Source organism: Periplaneta americana, chromosome 3 (assembly GCF_040183065.1).
Source record: "Periplaneta americana isolate PAMFEO1 chromosome 3, P.americana_PAMFEO1_priV1, whole genome shotgun sequence".
Classification (NCBI taxonomy): Eukaryota; Metazoa; Arthropoda; class Insecta; order Blattodea; family Blattidae; genus Periplaneta; species Periplaneta americana.
Window position 1 is genome coordinate 142110610 of NC_091119.1, and position 25232 is coordinate 142135841.

General features: G+C 35.2%; 1 protein-coding gene across 1 annotated transcript; it reads left to right on the top strand.

Annotated features, from left to right (window-relative positions):
• Positions 1-1210: 1210 nt before the first annotated feature.
• Oat (Ornithine aminotransferase precursor) lies at positions 1211-24834 on the top strand. Its single transcript, XM_069821707.1, has 8 exons — positions 1211-1375; positions 11022-11146; positions 13540-13662; positions 15137-15361; positions 18143-18366; positions 20623-20874; positions 22096-22348; positions 24424-24834. The coding sequence occupies exons 2-8, from the start codon at positions 11047-11049 to the stop codon at positions 24588-24590; spliced, it is 1344 nt and encodes a 447-aa protein (XP_069677808.1). The 5' UTR covers positions 1211-1375; positions 11022-11046; the 3' UTR covers positions 24591-24834.
• The last annotated feature ends 398 nt before the right edge of the window (positions 24835-25232 follow it).

Sequence of the window (25232 nt, forward strand, 5' to 3'; positions counted from 1 at the left end):
ATGTCAAATATCAATTATTACACGATCACATATTTCTTATAACATCTTTGTAATTTCATTCAGTGATTTTATATGTAAAAGAATTCGTGCTTCTGTATTTTCAACAATGTTAAGTTACTAGTTATTCTGCAACAAGGTTTAGGTTACGTTACATGCCCTGTGATAAATCTCACTCGAAACATCAAGCCAGAACTGCCAATCGAATCGAAGCGAGGTCGAGTGCACCCGAACGTTTCCGAAAGTTCGCGCAGCTTACCGTGACAAGCTCTTCTTGCGTTTACTCTACGTTAGTCTTCCCCATTCTCATGCGCAGCCGCTCTGAGTCTATACGCCTGGAGAGTAGGTCGCATACCACACGAACAAGACAGAGAAGTTGCCTATAGAGCATGGCGTTGCCACCCGAAGTTCCAGTACTTTTTGACTCTATTAGTATAAAGGAATTGTTTCTCTATTCAGAGTATGCTATGTCCTTTGGACAATACTTTTCTTAAGGGCAGCTCCTTATGGTTAATGTATGTATGATTTTTTACTTGTTCCACATGTCAAAGCAGTGATGCTGAACTATGGAATACAATACAAGAAATGATTTTTTTAACTAATGGCGGGTATTTAACTGTTCGTCATTCATCCATATGAAGCCAATTTACAGAATTGTTGGCCAAGTTGCGCTACAACAGGAGGCTGGTCTATACGCTACACCCGCGATGAAATGAGATATGAGGATGATGATGATGATGGAGATTTATTGGGATATCACAGGAAAACCGTAGCTCCCGGAGAAAACTCCTGTGTTTCCTGAACCACGGACGTGCTCAACATAAATTATAAGTCGGGGATACGCCTGAGATCGAATGAAAAGAAAATTAAGCGCTTAAAATACTTATGTCGTGCTTATTATACCGTGGAACGAGTTTTATAAAACATATATTTATACGAAAATTATTTTAAAAAATATTTTCAATTGGTTTACTGCTTAAAATTCTTTGTAAACTTATTTCAGTTTGATAAAGTAGCATATTATTAATTTCGTACCCTTACGATTTTCCTCCCCACTTCTCCCATTCCTTGCGAACACTTCTATTTAAAAGATTATCCTATGAAGCTTAACACTTGTTTGTTTATTTATTTATTTTATTTACATTTTAATGAAGTCAATGAAACTGGAAAGAGACGCATATAAATCATGTAATTCTTGACGTTGAAGACAGAGCGCGCTTTAATTTTGGTTGAAGATCAGTACCGACGTATGTACAAAGAAAACAGCTTCCGACGCGACCTTGAATCATAATCTGCGGTGTTAGTCTGGCTACAGTAGTTGAACGAATTCAGTCGCCCAGTTGGAATACTTTAGCGCTGAGGTTGGAATTTACAAGAGGTAATGATTTGAATTCTGTAATTTTCTAATATGATGTATAGTCTACGTGATATTTCTATTGCTAACGGATTACATTAATGATTTTAAAATTCTTTTATGAAAGGTGATTTTTTTATTTATCTTGTTTTGACAATATAGTTCTTGTAATAGATTAAATTAGCTAAATAACAATACATTTCTTATGTGTTAGTAGTTAAGAACGTTTTTTATTTTGCTAAACTTGCAACAGTGTTATGTCGAGTGAGTGGGTGGGTGGGTGAATGAATGAGTGAAAGAAGTTGATTTGAACTACTAGTTTAGCATTTTGAGTGAGTCAATAATAGCTGTAAGTTTCAGAAAAAATGATTTTTTTTACTTATTTTTAAGCGTAATTATCCCACCGATATATCTAACTAATAAAAGATGAAAAAATATATAAATTAAGCTGGGACGAGGTGAAAAGAGACGAAGACTTAATTGTCAAATGCTTAGCATAAAACCAGTGAAGTAATATCTTTACATTCAATTAACTTTGCTACTTTAATTTTCGTTATTATTTCGTATGTGTGAACATTGTTTTAATTAAATTCTGAAAATACTTTCAACTACACACCATGCACGAACAAGCTAAATAGGCCTACAGCGGAGTCCCAAAATGCAGAACACACAAAAACGTAAAGTGACAATTCCTATATGCTTTCTCGATCGTGTGGAATCTACTTAAAACTAATTACACACAGTTAATGTAGGCGTGACATTAAGAGTACATATAAATAATAATAATAATAATAATAATAATAATAATAATAATAATAATAATAATGGTTTTATTTAACCTGGCAGACTTAAGACCATAGGACCTTAGCACATAAAACTATGATACAAAAAACATTACAAATACAGCAAATGTATGTAGTACACAACAAATTGAAAGAGAGAAGAAATTGAAAGAGATAAGGGGGTTAGGGATGAAATGTTCAACTCCTATATTTCTGAAGCAATATTTTTTTTTTAATTTTTATCATAATACTCACACAATTAACATATGTTAGCACAGGGCTGGGCAGCAAGAGCGGATTGTACTCTCTCACGGGGAGCCATATGATTTCTCTTCATCCCCTTTCTTCCCCGCCGAACACCGCGCAGCGTTGATTCAGAACGGATGAATATTAAGCGTCCCCGTTTAGAGTCTAGTTCCGCTCCCGACGCCCAGCCCTGTGTTAGCATATCAAATTTTAACTTCATAATTCGCTCATATATGAATATAATGTTCCTTGCGTTCCAATTTTATGACTATTTTTAAACTAAAATTTGGCCAATAGTTACTACAAAAGTTAAACAATTAAGAATTGCTATGAGTTTTGTTGTGTGATTAATATATTTATAGCAATCATTTTTTTAACTTTTTAATTTTTTTAATTTCTTTATTTAACGACGCAGTATCAATTACTGGGTTATTTAGCGCAGATGGAATTTGTGATAGCGAGATAATATTTGGCGAGATGTGGCCGAGGATTCGCCATAGATTACCTGACATTCGCCTTACGGTTGAGAAAATCTCAGAAAAAAACCCAAACAGGTAATCAGCCCATGCGAGAATCGAACTCATTCCCGAGTGCAACTCCAGATCAGGAGGCAAGCGCGCTACCGCCTGAGCTACGGCGGTGGCTACCATTTTTGTTTCTTTTTGTAATTTTAACATGTAAAAATTTCACCAATATATAATATTCATTCACACTATGACCCAGAGTAAGATTGACTATTCATATGCTTATGAGCATATCCTGAAAATTTCGAAATGATAAGATATGCATTTTGTACATATGAAAATGTACAAAAAAACTGAAAGCGAGAAAATAACATGTAAATATAGCACCATGTACTGACCTTAGAATTGCTCTGCATTATATATCTACCCTGCGTGGACTTTAAATATGGCCGCAGAACAAAATTCATTATATTTCATGAACGAAGAAAACATAGTCTATGAGTTTTTTTAAACATTAAAGTGAAATATTGATCATTTTGACCAATGTCGAAATTTCAGCCCTGAACTCCCTTAAATAATGGGTGGATAAATTCTGTACATACCGAATGATTTAAAAACGACAATATTCTTAAGCAGAAGTCAAGTTAAGATTCTTCGGTTCGTTAGGTTCACGACGGATGGACAATCTCTACATTTTACAGAATAGTGAGTTTAAGAAGCTTGTCCAACAGATTACCGATCTGAAATGTATGCAAACCTTGAAAGTAGGCTGTATGATCGCGGTGAAGACCTAAAAAGTAAGCATTCTTAATTACATTTCGCCTTCTTTTTTACGCAAATTAAGTTTTATAACAGCGCAGAAAAGATATAAAATACTATGATACTGTAAAAACATTGTTTCGAGATTCTGAACAAAATACATGTTTTTACTATCAATGTAGGAGTTATAAGCTTATAGGCCATATACTGAAGTAGCTTAGTTTTGTCGTCATCTATCTTAATGCTATTTTTTTGTACACACAGTTTTCGTCTGGACAAATTTTGTTCTTATTTAATCGTCACAAAGTAATAATAAGAGGTGGTTCAGTGCTACAGCGCTGAACTTATAAAGTCAGGGAGTCCGGGTTCAAATCCTGGTCGATTCACTCTGAATTTATAACTTGCGTTGGGCAAGCCCGTGGTCCAGGTAACACAGGGTTTTTCTTCAGGAGCTCCAGTTGTCTGTGGCATCCGAGAAATCAAGTGCTCGTTATTAGAAATGAAACTGTATGTGGTAGTGGGTAATTGTGACGGAGTAACCAGGTAGGTCGAGATAAATCACACTGTATCTTTTGGAATGTTTCTTAATGTTCAAAATTTCACTGTAACTTTATAATTATTTACTTATTCATTATTTTCAACGAATTTTAACTGGAATATCTAGAAAACTCACTTGTTAAAACATTGGTAACATTGAATTTCTACCACGAAACGTTTCATAAAAAGTGTTTCATGCTATAAAATGCTGAATTATAATATTGAAAGCGCAATAAATTGCTAAATTTGATTTTTAAAGTGCTGAATTTTTTATTTTAATTTGATAAAATCTATCATCTCTAACAATAAGTTCTAAATTGCAATCATTTAGCGAATGGTCAAGAGGTGTGCAATTGCAGAGTGTGATTCCAAAACGCGTGCAGTCCATTTTTATGAAAGGACTGGACTATTTTTTTTATTCACCGACCTACGGACTGAGCGAGTTGTGAAGTGACACAAACTTTTAGATAAGGGTTGGGGTTATTTTGGAAGAAAAGAAGCTTAAACTATGATAGAGGCCTAAAACAACATCATATACAGGGTGTAAAAAATATATGTTAAAAGACTCGGGCCCGGTTTCTTCAACCTTTGTTAAATTATAACAGTGTATTATTCCATTTTAACTGTAAACTTAACAGTTGAAGCATTTCTTCAACTACTGTTAGTACTAACAGGCTGTTAAAACCTATGTTAATTTAACTGCCCAATTTCATGCAGTTAAATCATTTAACTCTCGTTAGCATAGAAGTATCCAATATGGCTGGTGCGTTAGATGCTGAACTTATATATATCTGCATTATTTAGAAAATGATATCCATGAATACATAAACAGAGCGGATGATTTTTGTGATTTGACAGACCAGAAGTTCATATAAAGGTATAGGCTATTTTCTGCCAAGCCTCACTTTTCGCTTTCAACTTAGATCCGTTTGTTTGTTTATCCTCATTAATTGGTTTATACTGGGAAATAATTGCCAGCAGAAGGTTTCTTTCGAACGAAGAGAAATTAGTCCCAAGATTTCTTTTTGTTCCAGTGTTTTCCATTTCATAATAGCAATGCCATTACGCCACTCCATGCTATTGTGATACAGACGAGGAAAAAAGCAGAAATCAAACCTGAGAGAATAGAAAGACTTCTATTCTCTCTGAATCAAACAACGGAAACAAGCGAGAATTGCAATTGTCAGAGTTCAGAAAACAGAAGTGAGCCTATACTTGGTTATAGGTTATGGTTAAACTCTAGGATCTCTGGTCCTAACAGAGAGTTAACAAACAGAATGTTAAAATGTGAAATGTAAAGTCGAAGAGACGCAATATTTTTAACAACAATTCATACTTTTAACTTACAGTTAATTAACGCTATGTTAGGTGCATTATAACAAAGGTTGAAGAAACCGGGCCTCGGTGGTAGGTAGATGGGTACCATGTGATCATATTTTGTTAATAAGCCCATGCCCAGAAACGCTTTTTTTACGTGCTAGCGCCTCTGAAATGTGGAGGAGGATGTAGGCAGTACGGATCACAAAAGCTAGGAAAGAAGTAAAAAAGACAATTGAAATACTGTAAGTAAACAGCACTTTAATCAACTACAGAAGGTGCTCCAAATGGCTGTCACCAACTTCGATACATTCTGTGCATCGCCTTTTGTCATGTCGTACTTTTGGAAAGATTCCCGGCATATCTCGGATGACTCCAGCTGCTACTTGAATTCATGACACAAGACTTTGTTGTGTCTCCACGGGAGTCTCGTACACCAGAGTTTTCATGTATCCCCAGAAAAAGAAATCCAATGGTATCAGGTCAGGTGAGCGAGGGGGCCAGACTACTGGGCCTTCACGTCCAATCCATCTACGTACCTCATGATCGAAGTGTGCCTACGTCCTCCTCGACATTTCAGAGATGCTAGCACATAAACAAAGCGTTTCTAGACATGGATTTATTAACAAAATATGATCACATGGTAGCCACCTACCTATCACCGGGCCTTGTAACATATTTTTTTACGCACTGAATATGTATAAATAATAAAAATGGTCAAATGGCCTGAGCGAGTTTTGAGATGAGTTGGTTAATTAGTTAATTTAAAATATTTTCAAATCCGATACCAATTAATTCTAAATTGCAATCATCAAAGTTGGTAAAATAGTATAATAAATAATACATTCTGTTTGGTAGATGGAGTCCGTGCAAGCGTCAGCTTCTGCCTCGCTCCACTCATGATTTGCTGCTGAGACACTTTGTGTACGCATAGTAATTAGGTTATAATGTATTATAATTGGACATCACAAAGACGATTTTAACGTCAACAAGAAGCCAAGAACCCGCAGGCGCCTCTGACGTCGTAATGTACCAACTCAGATGATACTCTGGGGATTATGACTTGAGATAACCTCTTATAAAAGTCTGGTAACGACCAGAATAGACTAGCACCTATTGGAGCCGTGTGAAGACTGTTCTCAAAGTTTAGTAATCATATAAATATAACTATGCCCAGCGAAAAAATAAAGTTATGTGAACCATGAAACACCAATCAGGAATTGAAAGTGCATAATTCGTTCCTAATAAACACCAATCAGGTATCTCAAGACCATTTGTATGTGTTTACATCACTTATTCTTTCGTTAGTCAGCCTGTCTTATCTGACAAAAATGTCTTGTCCTAAACAGTGGAACTGTTGCAAATGAAATTACGAAACCATTTGCAATAATAAACGCGTTTGGGGGCGCTTGGTCCCTTTAGTTTCTGTGCCACTTTCACTTGATAACGCACGTAGAGGAGAGTCGGGTAGTATCGGACATCGGGTAATATCGGACAGTGAGTTTCTTTCATCTACCACACGATGATAGTACCTGATTGACATGGTTACGTTTGTGTGATGTCGCATAGAGAAACGTAACCATGTCATTCAGGTACTACCATATGGAGGTAAGAAACGCACTGTCCGATACTACCCGATATCCGATACTACCCGACTCTCCCCTAATTCTACAAGGTTCGTAGATTTATGCACTGATCCAAGTGACGCTCCAACTTCTGTAACAAACGTCATAACATTTTCATAGCTATTTAACAGTCGCTGAACATTTAGAATAATTAATTTTGGCTCCTACTTCTCAGCTTATCTTCAACGATTCCATGTTACGAAATAGGCATACCAACCGATACAGCTTGACCCTTTTTGGTGTTGAAATGTGAGGATATTTGCAGTGGCATATCTTTAGATTATTTACACTGGAAATATGCGTTACAGTCGCAACTATGCAAAATACGACGAATAAATGCATACTCAACAACAGCAATGGATATACAGTCGACATGATGCGATGAAAATAGAATGATTGTGAACATCGAACAAAACCTACCGGCTGTTTACACTTTCTACCACTGTAAAAAACAGCATGAATGTTAAATACGAAGACCAAATAATGATAGAGGGGAACGAGAGTATCCCGAGAAAAATTTCTTCTTTGTGCAGCACAAATTGCATCACGACGTGGTTGAGGATTGAACCTGGATCCAGCGGGTTAGCGCGACACGACAGGAGACGTAATATTAAGAAAAGACTTTCTTGTCATGAAACGAAAAATACAAAAATACGAGCTATAGACTATGAAGTCATTAATCCACAGATGCACTTATACGAACAAAATGGAGATTATTATTATCTCATTTTTTTGGAGAAATCCTATTAACTTAGTAGCGACAGTTCTCGACAAGTTTGTTTGTTTCTGTTTCTGTTGGATGTGCAATTCTACGCTCTAATGTTCTGTAGACTCAAGCAATAGGCCTACTACCAGTTCTGGGACAGGCTACAGTTCATGTCGACAAATACAAACTTTGTTCATCACATATTCAAATTGATGTGTAATACTTTCTTATCGGTTTACAACAAGGGATTCCGTGAACTTTGTGCCCTTTTTATCTGGCAGATGTTATTCAGACAAACACTAGATTATCGTTACTGTGAGAAAAATACCAACACATGAATGGAGATTTCGTCACTTTGAACTTGATGAGTGGAAATATACGCAAATGATTATGACACCGAACACGAAACAAATGCATTTATAAAATGTTCAAGCCTTATTCTTATGGAGTTGATAAGCAAATCGAAATCTTTTCTACTATCAGTATATAATGGCAAACCCAATAAATACATGCGTTCGTGATTGCTATCATTTACATTAAAATTAATAAAGAGAAATTTGATCATCATGTGCGTTTTCAGTATGCATTTTTAGCATGGGTTAATTTAAGAAATAAATGTTTAGTTTTAGATTTTTGATTTGACAAGACGCTACACTTTTGTTAATACGGAACTACTGAAAGAGATAATTACAAACTTTAGATTCGACTTCATTATGATATTCTAGTTTTGTTGATGTAAGACAATTATAAGAAAGATAATAATTATTCTTGATTCTAGGCTTCGAATTTTTAAAAATACTCCAGTATTGTTACTATGGGATTTCAGATTTTTAATTTCAGTTTCGTAAGGTACTACAGGCTTTGTGTTTGGCTAGCATGCTGCTCTTCCATTCAGGCGGCCCGGGTTCGATCCCAGACCTGGTCGTGAAGGAATTTGTGATGAAGGAAGCAGACGTTGTGGAGGGTGTCTCTTGGAGTATTCCAAGTTCTTATTTTACCCAAAAAAACACTGCAGTACTTAAAAATAGGCTGGTATGAATCTTGATAGCGTACTCTCCGATACTGATATGTGATTTAAGGACTATAGGCCCGAGGTTCATCAGATACTCGCCTGGACCTCGCTGTCAAGACAAGCAGAATCGCCTGTCAGTATCGGATTCACTATTGCCACCCAGGTCATTCGTCGGAGTTGTAGATACAATTATGGTACAATGACCCTATGAGTGTCTAGATGCATGTCTGGCACTCGAAAAGCCAAGCTAGATGAGAAATGTGCCTACCTTCGGGGTTAGCGTCATATATCAACGTAGGCAGGCATCCTCGCAAGATAAAGCTCACCCAATTTAGTTTCGGATCTGCTGGACACCGAATAAGCATTTCTAACAGATAGAAAAACACAAAAAAAAAAAACAAACAAACATAGAGTGAATCGGGGGGAGATGACTATCGGGGGAAGATGCTTATTTCTTTGTAATTTCACATACCGGTACTTCAAAGAGAGAACGCCACGCGCATGTCTTCATGATCACTGAGACAGTTGAATATCTGTAGAGTGGAAGCTAACTCATTTTGCCACGTGTTCTTGTTGTGAGAAGAAGAAAAGCAAGAAAACAGCTCATTTTTCTGCTATAAAATAATTGCAAAGTTATGTTACAATTTTAATACGTCATTGAATTCGTAATAACTGTCAAACATTTGTAATGGATATTGTAGTAAAGGTTCTAAAGTTTGTATTGTTAACAACCAACGACCTTGTTCCGCCATCTTAGGTTGCATCACAGCACTAGGTATCTTACACCGATTTGGGGAAGATGCTCAATTTCTTGCGGGGTAAGATGGCAAATTCTTACAAGAGTTCTGTTTTTTGTTGTCTTGCAGGTAATGCGTAAAAATTACTTAAGGTCCTCTGATAGAAGTCAGTGGATTGAGGACAGTCTTCAACTTGCGATGGAACAAGTTAGACCAGAGGATATGAACTGTTTTAGAGCATTGCTACATACGGGATTCTTTACCGTACCCTTAAACGCCGCCTAAAAAGAATGATGACAAAAAATGTACTGTATTGAATTCATTGTGTGCAAGAAGTGATTTCACGAGTCTTGTACACGGCAATAAAATATGTACAATGACTGTGTTGCTAAGTATTGATAAACGAGTGAGAAAGTGTCAATGAACTTCAGATTAAGTCATTTTTGTTATATACATGTATCAAATCAAGTTCAGATAAAATACACTTATCAGTAGGCCTAACTGTGTTAATTGTATTTGCCATCTTACCCGACTATCGGAGAAAGATGCCTACAGTGCAGGTAAGAAGAAAATCTGTATCTATAAACAAGGTAATTAATGTTTTCTGTTTTGTACTAAAAATATAGTTTCAATATACCTTCCAGACTTTGATATTTCAATATAAAATTCAAAACTAAATTAAAAGCTTCTTAAATTTCAATAAAAAGCAGTGAGGCATCTTCCCCCGATTCACTCTACAGAGAAGACTGACGTCATACAGTTGTAACGGTCTGTAGGGTTGCAGCATAACAATAAAAAATAAAGCTTTGTATGGATATCTGAACTTCATGTAAAGTAATCTTTCAGTGCCCGCATCGGTAAATTAACTTACAATTATTACCGGTAGGCCTACCTGACATAATCCTGTATCGTTTTTTAACTCTTTCTAAGAGTTGTAAGTTGTTTAATTTTAATAGTAATATTTAAAAAAAATCGTTTCTCGACAGAGGAATTCTGCCATTTTACCAAAGCTTCAACATGAGCTTTAGGTAACTATAAATGCACTAAAAGTATTGGAATTTTAACTAAAAAGCTTCAATAAAGACACATAAAATAAGTTATTAATATAAAATTATCAACCGCTATAATTCTGAAGTGAAGCTATAAATTACTAATTCACATAAAATCCCTATAACAATGTTATTATATACAAGTAGGCCTATAGCCTATCTTTATGTGTATATGAGTGTGTATGAAACAGAAGTGGATTGTGTAATCACTTCGGAAATCCGATAGTACTACGGCAATCCTTATCTTAGGATTTTGATCAAGTGTTATATCTAGATCACAGTTATTGTTCAAGATATGCCAATTTTTCCTACTGTTGTTGGGTGCTGTTACCAGTCAAGTTCAATAACATGTAGAATTACATCACATGATTATCTTTGGGTATATATACCTGATAGTGATTAAAAATATATGTCATTAGACTAATTTTCTTTTCAGCTGATAGATCAAGATCTGTAGCAGAATGTTGAGCTTCCGACTACCATGGCTTGGAGTACGTGCGGTGGCTGCTAATAGTCAATCTCATTTCCGTTCCCAACTGCCTTGTCTGCATTTCTGCGATGGTAACAAGATTTGGCTCCGAAATTTTTTTATATTAATATTGTATTTAAAAATTTAGAAAGTATTCACAATTGCGCATGCTCTGAATAAGTGTGCGTTTTATTACGTGTTTTCAGACTGAGAATATTTCTACATGCATGAAAAGTGTTAATATTGATATCAACAAAGTGTAAATTTTGTCATTCCTTGTCCCAACATTTTTTAGGTACAAAATTTCTTTTTTTGATATTTTTGTTAATATTTCGTTTAGTCAGTTTCGTTATTTATTCTTTAATGTGACAGTACGTACCAAGCTGTGCTTACAAATAAGACAGGTTAATACAATTATTTAATTCAATATACATTTGAAAATTTATAATCAACATTTTTATGTTTCAGACGTTTTCATTTTCAATAATTACATTTAATGACATAATCAGAGGTGGAGTTTAAGCATAGCTATATAACGAATGCTGCCCTTTTCTTGAAGAAATTACATATTTTAAATTGAGAGCGTCAAATAAAATCACTCAATATCATAAACATAGTGCAGAGTATGTCGGCTTTCTGCATGTTGCTGTGGTCTGAATTATACATTGAGCACAATTTTCATTAAATTTACCTTTGTCTACATTTCTCTTTCTGACTGTAGCTTGGAACTTTTAGACATCTATACACGGTATTTGACTGCTCCACGGTTATGACAGAATTAGTGAATTTTAAGAAGTTATTTATATAGAGAAGATTAAATTACTTTCACATTGTCCCATTCAATGTTTCAATTTTCAAACCTCTTTTAAGTAACAAGGATAACTTAAATTCCTGCAGATAACACGGGAAAGACATTTTGTATATTTTGCATGATAACTGTGATTTCATTATTACATTAGTAGCTAGTTTTTATTGCATTTAAAGATAAATTAACAATGCAAACTATAACTTTGAAATACAATATTAATTTCCAGGCTACTTATATTTCATAAATCGACAGCCTGCGGTCTTACTAAAGTTGATTTTTTTGCAATGAAATATTTGGTCTTACAGCTCAAATATGTATGTGAATAATGTTGAACTGTAACATTAGACAATTATCCATCCATTCATCCATATATGTATTTTGCCCAAGAACAGGTCTTTCACTGCAAACTCAGCATTCTCCAATCTTTCATATTTTCTGCCTTCCTCTCAGTCTCCGAATACGAACAATGTATCTTAATGTTGTCTATCATCTGATATTTTCTTCTGCCTCGAACTTTCCTCCCATTCATCATTCCCTCCAGTGCATCCTTCAATAGACAGTTACTTCTGAGCCAATGACCCAGCCAATTCATTTTCATTTTCCTGATAATTTTCAGCATTATTCTTTCTTCACCCACTCTTTCTAGCACAGCTTCATTTCCTATTACGTCTGTCCATTTCACACGTTCCATTTTTCTCCATATCCACATTTCAAATGCTTCTAGTCGTTTCTCTTCACGTCATCGTAATGTCCATGTTTATCAGCCATAAAATGCCACACTCCACACAAAGCACTTCATTAGTCTCTTCCTTAGTTCCTTTTCTAGAGATCAGAGACGATGCTCCTTTTTCTATTAAAAGCTTCCTTGGTCATTGCTATTCTCCTTTTGACTTCCTGGCAGCAACTCATGTTACTTCTTATAGTACACCCAAGTATTTGAAGGTGTCCACTTGCTCTGCTGCCTCATATAGAATTTGCACGTTTACCTTCTTTATTTTTCTTCCGATAACCATAGTCTTCGACTTGTTTGTATTTGAAGAGTCCACTGCAAAAATGATGGATGTCACTTTCTTGTCGAAGATGAACCAAGACTGTCAATGCATAGCTTAAGACATATAGAATGTTCATACAGAGTTATATGGCATTAACACTGATAGTCATTGTCCAGTAATGATCGGAAAATCACAGTTAAGCTTTGAGTGCTAAGCATTTCAAACTTTCAATTGCTTCTCCTCCAAAATGTATTCCAAATGACATCCATCATTCTTGCAGTGCACTCTTCATTTATCTACATCCCATATTGCCCATAGCTGTCATTTAGCTTCAGAAGCATATTCCTTAGTATCGTCTCCTTTTCTGCTAACAACGCCATATCAGCGAATCTTATGCAATTCATTCTTCTTCCTCCTGCTATCACCCCTCCCATGTTCTGAAAACAGTTCTTCACTAAATAAAATTTTTGGGGATACATTTATTCTAATCATTATTTCTGTGTGTATTTCCATCTGATTGCTGCAGTGACAATGGTTGTATTTTTGTTTCGCTAATTATAATTGAATAAAATTGTTCTCAAAACGTAGTACATCTGTTATTAACATTACATGTCTATATCTAAACATTTCTTTATTAAGTAATCATTTATAAAAAAGGTGTATAAAATTCTCGTTTTTGACGTAGGCCTGAGAGTAGCCACGAAGGAAAAGGGAGCTACTTTAACGTCTCAAGATGTATTTGACAGAGAAGACAAGTACGGCGCCCATAACTATCATCCTCTTCCTGTTGCATTGTGTCGCGGAGAAGGTAAGAAATACTACATGAATATGTCATACGAGTATATTATATACACAAGTACAACTATGTATGTGAAATCAACAAAATTATTGTCCCTGCATGATATACGAGTAATAATTTCAAGTTATGTTCGAGTATATAAGACAAAGTGATTAAAAATTGAAGACATGTTCTGGAAAGAATAATAGTAGGCTATATTATGAAACTAGTTTATAATGTTATACCTTATTGCGCTCATTTTCTAATGCAATAACTATATAACATTACAAATGTGTTTCATACGCTATTTTTTTGTACGACAGCATTATGAAGCATTTAATAAATAAATATCAAAATTGTAATTATGTGTAGTTTGATAACATGGTCTATGAAGAATGGGTTGCTATGATGGCAGTGATATATTCAATATTATTACACAGAAAATTGTATAACAATATTAATTTTAAGAGACAAGTTATGCCGTCATAATAGAAGTCATTACGTTTTAGATGTCATGGTAATATTTTACGGTACTGATACAATAACGTGCATATTGGGAACGATTTTGATTAATGATAATAGTTATTTACACAGTCTAGTATATACAGTCACGAAGCTCAATACGTAGTAAATATGCATCCATAGATAGTTGCTAACCACTAGGATCGCTACTATCGCCTCATTACAGACAATGTGAAATAGTACCTTCACAGTCTATTGTTCCTATTACCCTCACAATTCAAGCTTCGTGACTGTATATACTAGACCGTGATAGAATGGTATAGATTATCTGGAATCAAGAAAAAGCGGGTAATTCGTTCTGAATAATGAGTGATTCTAAAGACAGTATCCCTTCAGATATTGAAGCAGCAGCTTCCAAGGTTGCATTGCTTTTGCCTAGTAAATCGAGAGTAAAGTATGAAGTGGCATATGAGCGCTATGTGAAATGGCGCGAAGTTAAGAGAGTGAGTAATATCGTACCTGAGAAAGCTTTGTTTGCATATTTTGAATATTTATCACAATCTTACAAACCTTCGTCTCTGTGGGCATATTATTCTATGCTGCTAAATGTTATAATCAGTAGATTAATAGATTTTTTCAGGAGTAGTTTTGAACTTAAGCATGACATGTAAGTATATTAATTTATTACCGCATTTAGTGCGGTAATGAATTACATACCACACTCAGTGCGGTAATAATTTACATATCGCACTCAGTGCGGCAATCATTTACATATCGCACTCAGTGAGATAATGAATGCCATTACTATGGTGATATGACGATGGATAAGTACCCACTATTAAATAAAGAATGTTTATAATGCTGGTATAAAAATAAATTTGTTTGTCTGTGATAGAAAATACAGCAAATTACTAAATAATGATGCCTATGTAACACAACAAAACCGTAATAGTAATACAGTATAGTAAAGCAGATTGTGCGTCGCTCATAAGCTTTGAACTCTTTAAACTTCGTATTGTTCACCATTCATTTTATGTTTTAGGTGTGTTCATGTGGGATGTTGAAGGGAGGAAATACTATGACTTCCTCAGTGCATACTCCGCTGTAAACCAGGGTCACTGTCATCCCAAAATTGTTTCCGCTTTGAAGAAACAAGCTGACGTTCTTACTCTCACATCTCGAGCGTTCTACTCAGATGTACTTGGAGAATATGAAGAGATTATTACCAAAATGTTTGGTTATGATAAAGTGCTTCCAATGAATACAGGTAAAATTTTAATATGAGCCTTTATTACTGAAAAATAAAAAATATCCAATCATATGCGCATTATAATATTTTATTTTTAGTAGGTTATTTTACGACGCTTTATTAACATCTTTGGTTATATAGCGTCTGAATGAGATGAAGGTGATAATGCCAGTGAAATGAGTCCGGGGTCCAGCACCGAAAGTTACCCAGCATTTGCTCATATTGGGCTAAGGGAAAACCCCGGAAAAAACCTCAACCAGGTAACTTGCCCCGACCGGGAATCGAACCCGGGCCACCTGGTTTCGCAGCCAGACGCGCTGACCGTTACTCCACAGGTGTGGACCGCATTATAATATCATTTGTGCTTAACTATTATATATTCATTCAATTTCTATTTCGTTAAACATCTAGTCCATCAGCTTTTTTGCTAGAGATCTAGAGAAACCCATTTAGTTTAAGGTGTAATTTGTGGAGAATAAAAAGGCTACTGAATCAGGTATCTTGGAGGTTGTCGACTTTGCCTCACACCACTCTTCATAGTTATTTCAATATTAACGGATAAACGTTAGAACACAGTTACTTTCCTGCCAATATTCTTAAAAAATTTCAACTTTGTGCCCACAAAATAAATTATGCAAGCATTCTGATGCGCATTCGTCAAACAAAGACAAATATGTTATTTTTATTTTGTTGGTATATGATTATGTCTCGTGACCAGAACATAGTACGAAATGGAGATATAAAAATTGGAAATTTATCCTTTGAAGAGGTGGAAAAATTCGAATATCTTGGAGGTACAGTAACAAATATAAATGGTACCCGGGAGGAAATTAAACACAGTATAAATATAGAAAATGTCTGCTATTATTCGGTTGAGAAGATTTTGTCATCCAGTCTGCTCTCAAAAAAGCTGAAAGTTAGAATTTATAAAACAGTTATACTACCTATTGTTATGCATGGTTGTGAAACTTGGACTCTCATTTTGAGAGATGAACAGAGATTAAGAGTGTTTGAAAATAATGCTTAGGAAAATATTTGGGGCTAAGAGGGATGAAGTTACAGTAGAATGGAGAAAGTTACACAACGCAGAACTCCACGCATTGTATTCTTCACCTAACATAATTAGGAACATCGAATCCAGGTGTTTGAGATGGGCTGGGCGTGTAGCACGCATGGGCGAATCCAGAAATTCATACAGAGTGTTAGTTGGGAGGCCAGAGGGGAAAAATACTTTTGGGGAGGCCGAGACGTAGATGGGAGGATAATATAAAATGGATTTGAGGGAGGTGGATTAATCTTGCTCAGGATAGGGATCGATGGCGGGCTTATGTGAGAGCGGCAAAGAACCTCCGGGTTCTTTAAAAGCCAATTGTAAATAAGTAAAGACAATAATTGTTGGCAGTGAGGTAACTGTATACTGAAATTTTCCCATATTAACAACTGACTGTATTCATTTTTTTCTAGTCATTACAACAGGCTATCCATAGGTATACGACTATCATAGCTGAGTAATTACTTCAGAAGAAAAAAAGAATGAAGGAAAACAGAATGTTGAGGTACAGCGTGCAATACAATGAACCATAGATTGTGTTTCCCACTCTTTGTTTGCCCTGGCGTTGGGCATATTGACCATATGACCAGAGTCCACTTTCTTTCAATATTTCAAGGTGATGCATAATTTTTTATGTAAATTGAGGAGTTACGAATATTTAGACTTTAGCAACGATGATGATGATGATGTTGTTTATGAATGTTACTGTTACTCCTAACATCAAAATTAGAACAATACGTAACAGGCAGAGAAGTGAAAGTGTAAGTCAGTCAGTAATATTCTAGCTAACTGTGTAGTAATTGATTTCATATTAAGCAAAAATGATAAAGACTTTGTAGGATCGACAATTCCAGAAGGTTAACTTCTTGTAGATGAAAAGAACCATGACCGTTTAAATTAATTTATAGTCACACCTATAAATAGCTGAAAATTGTAGGGAAAGAGAAGTACATCGTTCCTTTTGCATCAGTTCTGAAACATGAATAATTGGTGTGAAAGCTACTGAGGTTAAAAAAGAAAAATCAAGTGGAAATTTTCCTCCATATCATTTTCAAGTCAACATAGAGTGCTATTCATAGACATTTTGCTAGCCTGCGCTGCGAGCGTGCTAAACTAGCCCCGGCTATCGACTGTTTACTTGATTCATATCATATCATATCATATCATATCATATCATATCATCATATCATATCATATCATATCATATCATATCATATCATATCATATCATATCATATCATATCATATCATATCATATCATATCATATCATATCATATCATATCATATCATATCATATCATATCATATCATATCATATCATATCATATCATATATCATATCATATCATATCATATCATATCATATCATATCATATCATATCATATCATATCATATCATATCATATCATATATCACTGGTTTATAAATACGAAAAACGTTAGTTCGCTGATCATCCACCGAAAGCCCACGCTAAGAATGTCTATGAATACGGCCCTACTATATTAATACGTAGCCTAATAAATCACTCGGCAAAACAAATATCTCATTCCCGGCATGTTTTACTTTTTTCTTACCTGTTCATGTTTCGCTTATTGTTCAGTTTAACTTTATTCAACTTTCATTTTGATTTTTTTTACTGAGTAATAATTTTTGTGCAAGTAACATTAACTTTCAGGCTGGCTGAAAGTGTAAATCTAATACTTATTTGCACGTCTTAAATGAGACTTATAGGAATTCAATTTCTGTGCAGGTGTGGAAGGTGGTGAGACTGCATGCAAACTTGCCAGGAAATGGGGCTATTCTAAGAAGAAGATCCCAGAAAACCAAGCTAAAATTGTGTTCGTCGAAGGGAATTTCTGGGGTCGAACTCTATCTGCCATTTCCAGTTCTACTGATCCTACGAGTTATGCAGGTTTTGGACCATTCATGCCTGGTTTCAACATCATACCTTACAACGATCTGAAAGCTTTGGATGTAAGTTCAGAATATTAAGTTTTATAATAGAAGTTACTAAAATTAATTTTATACACTGTTAGTAGCAATTACTTGTACGATATGCAAAGAATTACACCTTGACACATTAAAGCAGCGGTCGGAAAATGTAGTACATTTAGTACTTGTAGAACGCGACTTCTCATCCTCTAGTTCACTGTACCGGCAAGATTGGTTGATGTCTAGCATATGAGGTGAATGAGCTAGATAGGTTTGCTGCGATTACTGCAGAACGGCTGAAGGTATAAAATGCCGACCACTGCGTTAAAGCGTTTGATACCGGTACAAATTACTTGAAACTATTCCCAATCTGATTGTCATCAGATTATAATTTTCTAACTTATTACTGAACGAAACAGATGGTTCGCAGTTATTCTATTTAATCATTATATGAATTTAATTACTTCAACTCCACTTTACTTGCATGGTCGATTTCCGATAATTCACGTACGGTTAATTCGCTTTGCGGGTAATTAAAGATCTTTCCTTTGTGGGATAGGGGAGGCGAAGTAACGTTATTTACGTTTTTTTCTCGATTTAGGCTCTCTCTCTCTCTCTCTCTCTCTCTTAAGAAATTTGTGATCTAAGGCCTATATTAAACTATCAAATGTCTATGTCATAGAATGTGATAAAATTTTTGATCAAATATATGAGGCGTTCAGAACTAAAGTGGATCAAGTCCATGAGACGTAGTTTTGAGATAATAGGACTTAAAGTTAACTTGTTCTAGTGGATTATCTAATTTCACTAGCAATAATTTTATTGCTCCATTCTCAAATTCTAGATTTATAAAATATAAACAATTGTGATGTTAATTGATGCAACGCTTTGGTGACTTGATCCACTATGGCTCAGAACATCGTGAACAAATAATATGAGCCAAAAGTGACTGGTGTCACCTACCCGCGAATGCTTGGAAGTAAGACTTGATCCATTACTGCTTGGAAAAGATCCAACTTGATATAATCAGAAAACGAATTAAACTTGCTTTATGAAAATTTGTGACTTGAACCACTTTAGTTCTGAACGCCTCATATATATGATAAAGTAACAGATTTTGAGTATATTACAATATGTCAAAACTTTATATAATATCTTTCATCACAGTTCTAATAATCAATTCACGATGGTTCTATGCATGTTGGAGTTCTTTAAGTGCAGTAATGGTTATTGCATTAATACTGAAGAAGAAATCGAAGAGAAAACGTATTTGGATCAGAGATTGGGCAGAGAGAAAAGATACAAAAGGAATCAATCATACTCTGTTGAGAGAACTTCAGTGTGAAGAAGTGAAATATTTCATGTGACTCATAATGTGATATTAAACGCTTTGTGGTTTCTACAGACCATGTGTACTTAATGTCCGCCATTTTCTTTCTTCTTAGTCACAGATTTTATCAAAGATATGCTTAATGACCATAACTTTTATCACAGAACTATGTCACAGCTAGATGTGATCGAAGATGTTATATACACTGTAAAAGATTTTATCATATACAAGGGTCACTTATTAAGTCATGGCAAATATTTTTTCCCGCGGAATTCCATTTCGATATGCAGCAATGACATTGAGACGTATGGTACTTAGTCTATTGATGGCGCTAGATGGTGTAGATATTCAAGAACGGAAGAGGAAGGGATGCGCGAAAGTCAGTTGGTTTTCAACCGTTGTAAAGTATGGATGTCAGTCGGCTAGAACAACAAGCATATACGTAAAAATAGCAGTGCTTTGCATCAAAACGCTAGGAAATGTCACGCACAATTCGTAGCTGTTGGAGATTGTGCTCTTCCATACAGAAACGTCCCGAGTTGTTGAACAATGCAATCATCCTTCACGACAATGCAACAGTCCATACAGCAGATATTGTTTACGGCGCTGGAGATGGGAAGTACTAGACCATTCCTCCTATTATCCCGATCTATTACCATGCTATTTCGATTTGATACCGAAATTGAAAGCTCCATTGCATGAGAGATGCTTCCTTACACAAGACATCGCTAACGCAGTGCGACGCGAGATTACCAGACTGTACAATGGAACAGCTGATGGTATTCGTCACCTTCCTCATCATTGGCAGTGAACGGTTGATTGCCTTGGTGTTTACTTCGAAGGTTCTTAATGTGTTAATGTGCGTGCAGATTATTGTGCTCAACATTATTACGGTAGATGAATTTTTTTACTGTGGTTCTATCCCATTTGTCGTATATTTTTTCCAATGCAGAATTTATGCGTTTCAGGAGGCCTTAAAGGATCCTACAGTTTGTGCCTTCATGGTAGAGCCCATACAAGGAGAGGCAGGAGTTGTGGTGCCCGATGAGGGTTATCTGCGTGGAGTACGCGAGCTCTGCACGAAGCACCAAGTTCTGTGGATTGCAGACGAGGTGCAGACTGGACTTTGCCGCACTGGCAAGTTGCTTGCAGTTGACCACGAGAATGTACTACCTGATCTTCTCGTCCTGGGAAAAGCCTTATCTGGAGGAGTGTTCCCTGTGAGTACAATTTCAGATTCTAAACAAATAGGTAATAGGTGTATAATTCCCATACTTTATGTAGTAATGAAATTTTACCGAATTACAGCGAAAACTTTTCAGTATCTGCAACCTATTATTCCAGCGCTTTTTCAGAACTATGAATCATTTAAGATGAAATGAAGGATTATAAACCAGAATTGACGATACCAATTCTTCTAGACTTCTTAAAATTTTTATTTTCAAAATTACAATTCCAAAACTTTTTTTATTAAATCATCTGCATTTGTTCCTTAATAACATGGTTAAAAGAGAGAAAAAACGTTTTTTTTTTACATCATGGCATATTGTCTCATTCAGTGTGCCCTCCATATTGTGTTACAGTGAGATAATGAATGGTCCACTGCGAAATAACTTACTTTACATTTATGTTATCAAATTTTACTTCAAAATTCAACTAACTGTTCTGCCTCCTTGTTGAACCAAGCTAATTGGCTGAGGCAAAATTATTTTTGCATCCATTTCATTGACAGATGTCACATCCAGAATCACGGAAATGCAAATTTGTTTAAAATGTTTACTCTTTTCATGAAAAAAACTCAACATAACCATATCTACCTTTATTTTTTATTACTTCACCAACATAATACGAGTAGTCTATATTAATTTTGTTTTTCCTTGTAATCCAATTAACATTATGATAAATAAATAAAGATGCATATGAAAAAATTTGATACAATATACAACATGTACGAACTGTTCTGTGACGGACAACTTATTATTATGTGGTCAAAAGCTGAGTTAATCCACTTTTGTTAGCAGCGAGGGAAGAGGATATTTCTCTCTCCCTTTGATTGCCTATGTGTTACTTAGTTTCTTGTTGTTCTGTGTTTCTTTGTGCCACTTTGACCAAACGAAAAGAAAATTTCAGTCTCCGTATTTGACTAATGGTTTTGTATAATTACACTTCAGCATAAAAACTATGATTCGTAATAAATATAAATTAAATAATAACAGTAAACAACAAACAATGAATCTATAACAGATGGTGAAATAAATAGCATTAACTAATGATAAATGTAATGTACTACACATTTCTTGGACAATAAAGAAATCTTTTAAACAATTTCACACCTCTTAAAATTCACATTCTATTTTTTTTATCGCCAATTAATCTGTATCTAATAGAAATGAGATTTTTTAATATACAGCAATAAAGACTAACTATTTAATGTATTCCAGGTATCAGCAGTATTGGCCAACGACGATGTAATGTTGTGCATTAAACCAGGAGAACATGGTTCCACATTTGGAGGCAATCCCTTAGGATGCAAGGTTGCAATAGCCGCCCTTGAAATTTTACAAGAAGAAAAGTTGTCAGAAAATGCTGAAAAAATGGGGAAAATCCTTCGCAGTGAACTTTCTAAATTACCAAAAGATGTCGTTTCTTGTGTCAGAGGAAAAGGTCTATTGAATGCAATTGTTATAAATAAAGGTCAGTAGAAATATAACTCCATTAATATAGCTGAAACATTATAGAGAAACATGAACGTACATTTCATTGAATTCGTTTATTTAGTTCAGTTCTACCTTGAGACTAAGTATAATATCAAAATTATGAGTGGATACAAGTATAAAATCCCTGAAAATCTTACAATGAGCCTCCCTTTCACTGGATGTATGTTCACAATAAGAAATGCTAGGAGGCATTTGCATTCTCGATTAACAACATTAGACACCGATTCCATGGATCGCTCAGTGCTGGCAGTGCACCCAAACATAGATACAGTTTCCCTAGCAACACATTATTGAGTCTCGCGTCTTAGGGTTGAGATCTGAGTCGTCATGCCTGGACTCGCGTTACAGTGCTGGTTCGAGTCTCCATGGTGACCCATGAGTTTTGGGAACTACAGTACGTAGCAATATATGATTTCACGATTTTAATGATTTTAATTGCTGGAGGGATAATCACGTCAACCACACAATACAGTAGAGCATCGATTATCCGAATATCGATCAACCGAAACATCGGTTAACCGAAAGCGTTCCAGCGGCAAATTCAAATTTGCGCGCGCGCCGTGTAGAAGTTTCGCTGGCGCTGTTTGTAAGATTTAGCGGCAAAAAAAAAAAGTCTCAGCTCTGAAGCAAAAAAAAAAAAAAAAAAAAAAAGGACTTCTTTTCTTAAACTGTAGGCCTACTTTAATTACTATTTTGAACTTATCAAACTAGGCTAGTCAGTTCTCTGTGTTATTTGTAAGACGTGTGATACAAAATATATACTATATGTACAGTTTTGTGTTTAATATCAGTGTATCTTTGTTTCACACTGCTCCTATGACACCGGTACAATTTGTTTTCGTAAATGATCGGTTATCCGAACACCCCAGTCCCCAATTGTTTCGGATAATCGATGCTCTACTGTACTCCCATGCTGGTTGAATAATTGTTCAACTCTTCTGAGGCATGTAAATGTGGGATCAGCCATCGACTGGTCGGCTTTGGCTCTCTACGGGCTATCGCGCCCATTATTATTATTATTATTATTATTATTATTATTATTATTATTATTATTACTACTACTATTAACACATTACTGAATGTAAGACGTAGGAACAGGCGTAGTTCAGTCGGCTGAGGCGCTTACCTGCCGATCTGGAGTTGCGCTTGGGCTGATTATCTGGTTGGTTTTTTCCGAGGTTTTCTCCAACCGTAAGGTGAATGATACGCAATCTATGGCGAATCATCGACCTCATCTCACCAAATACCATCTCGCTATCACCAATCTCATCGACGCTAAATAATCGAGTCGTTAAATAACCAACTAAAAAAAAATGTAAGACGTTAAAGCTATTTACTCACCTACAGTAAATGTTAAACTGCCCGCCTTCCTGTCCACACATTTTTTGTACTTGCCTAAAAGATTACCTATTGCTTGCTGCAGTTTTCTTCGAGAGATGAACGCAATTTCATGGTATTTTGTTGATCTGCATGTTTAGGGTGTGATATTTTATAAAAGGCAATATAGACGTGTAACTAAAAAATTGATTTTGAAAATTCTATGGAACAATAAAACGGACCACGTTAAATAAAGTAAAAAGAAATACACTCTCAAATTCTAAGAAGCAATGGTTATCCAAATTTTATTGTAAGGCTATGAGAACTGAAGAATTAGATTTAAGACACGTAAAAGAATATAAGAACCATGTCCCTGTCACAGGATTCCACGTTTAAGAGTTATTTAGAAGCACAGTTTAACATTACCTGCTTTTCAATAGTTGTTCTAAAGTTTTAAAAGTAAGGAATTGCCAATGATTTTGAGATAATATTACGAAATGTGCAGATCAAAACTTTAAAGATTTGGGTATTTCTTGGTTAACCGGATTCTTTTATTTGTTTCTTAATTATTGTTTCGTTCACTTTTGGCAAGTATCGTAATTTTGTGTGAATGTATCTACTTTTTGACTCACTGTACAGTCACAACACCATACATTTCGGACTTCCAGTATATTACATCTTATCATTAAAATACATGATGTAATGCAGATGATTAACATTATTTGTATTTTTCAGAGTTCGATGCATGGAACGTGTGCTTAAAATTGAAAGAGAACGGACTTCTGGCGAAACCAACACATGGAGACATAATAAGACTTGCTCCACCCCTTGTTCTCACGGAGGAGCAATTACACGAAGCCATTCATATTATTAAAGAGTCTGTTCTTTCTTTCAGAAAATAGAAATGAAGTGTCCAAATATTAAATATGAACATTACTGGTTGTACGTTGTAGTATGAACAGTATTGTTACATATCTCAAAGCTTCCTTTTTTAAATACAATTTCAAAATATACTGAGTTATCAGTATATTATTTCTTAAGATGTACACTCAGATCTGCTGCAAGATAAACTATTTTACACAAACTATAATACTAATAAGTCTAACTGTAAATAATATTAAATTTAAATAAATTGTTTATATTTTACTCGAATGTTTTATTTTGTGAATAATTTATGTTAGAGTTATAGTACTGTGGAAAACAAGGTAGAACATGGATTGTGAACACTGACAAATAATTAGAGCTCGGATTTATATGCAATAACAATCACAATTTTTTTCGGTATAGTTACGCTTATAACCAACTGGATTTTTCTCGTTGCAAAGCTTACAGAAAGGCCTCGAGTTCTACTCAACCTTCTATCCAACTGAGTACCGAGTCTTTCTCGAGAGTAAAAGGAGATAGCGTGGTGTCGACCACACTACTTCATTCTAGTGCTGACGTCATGAAAGCATTAGAGATGTAACTTCATTCCCCCCATACACCTTCATAGTGTGTACAGGAGATACCTTTATAAACATACAAGCCACGTCCCATCTCGTTTT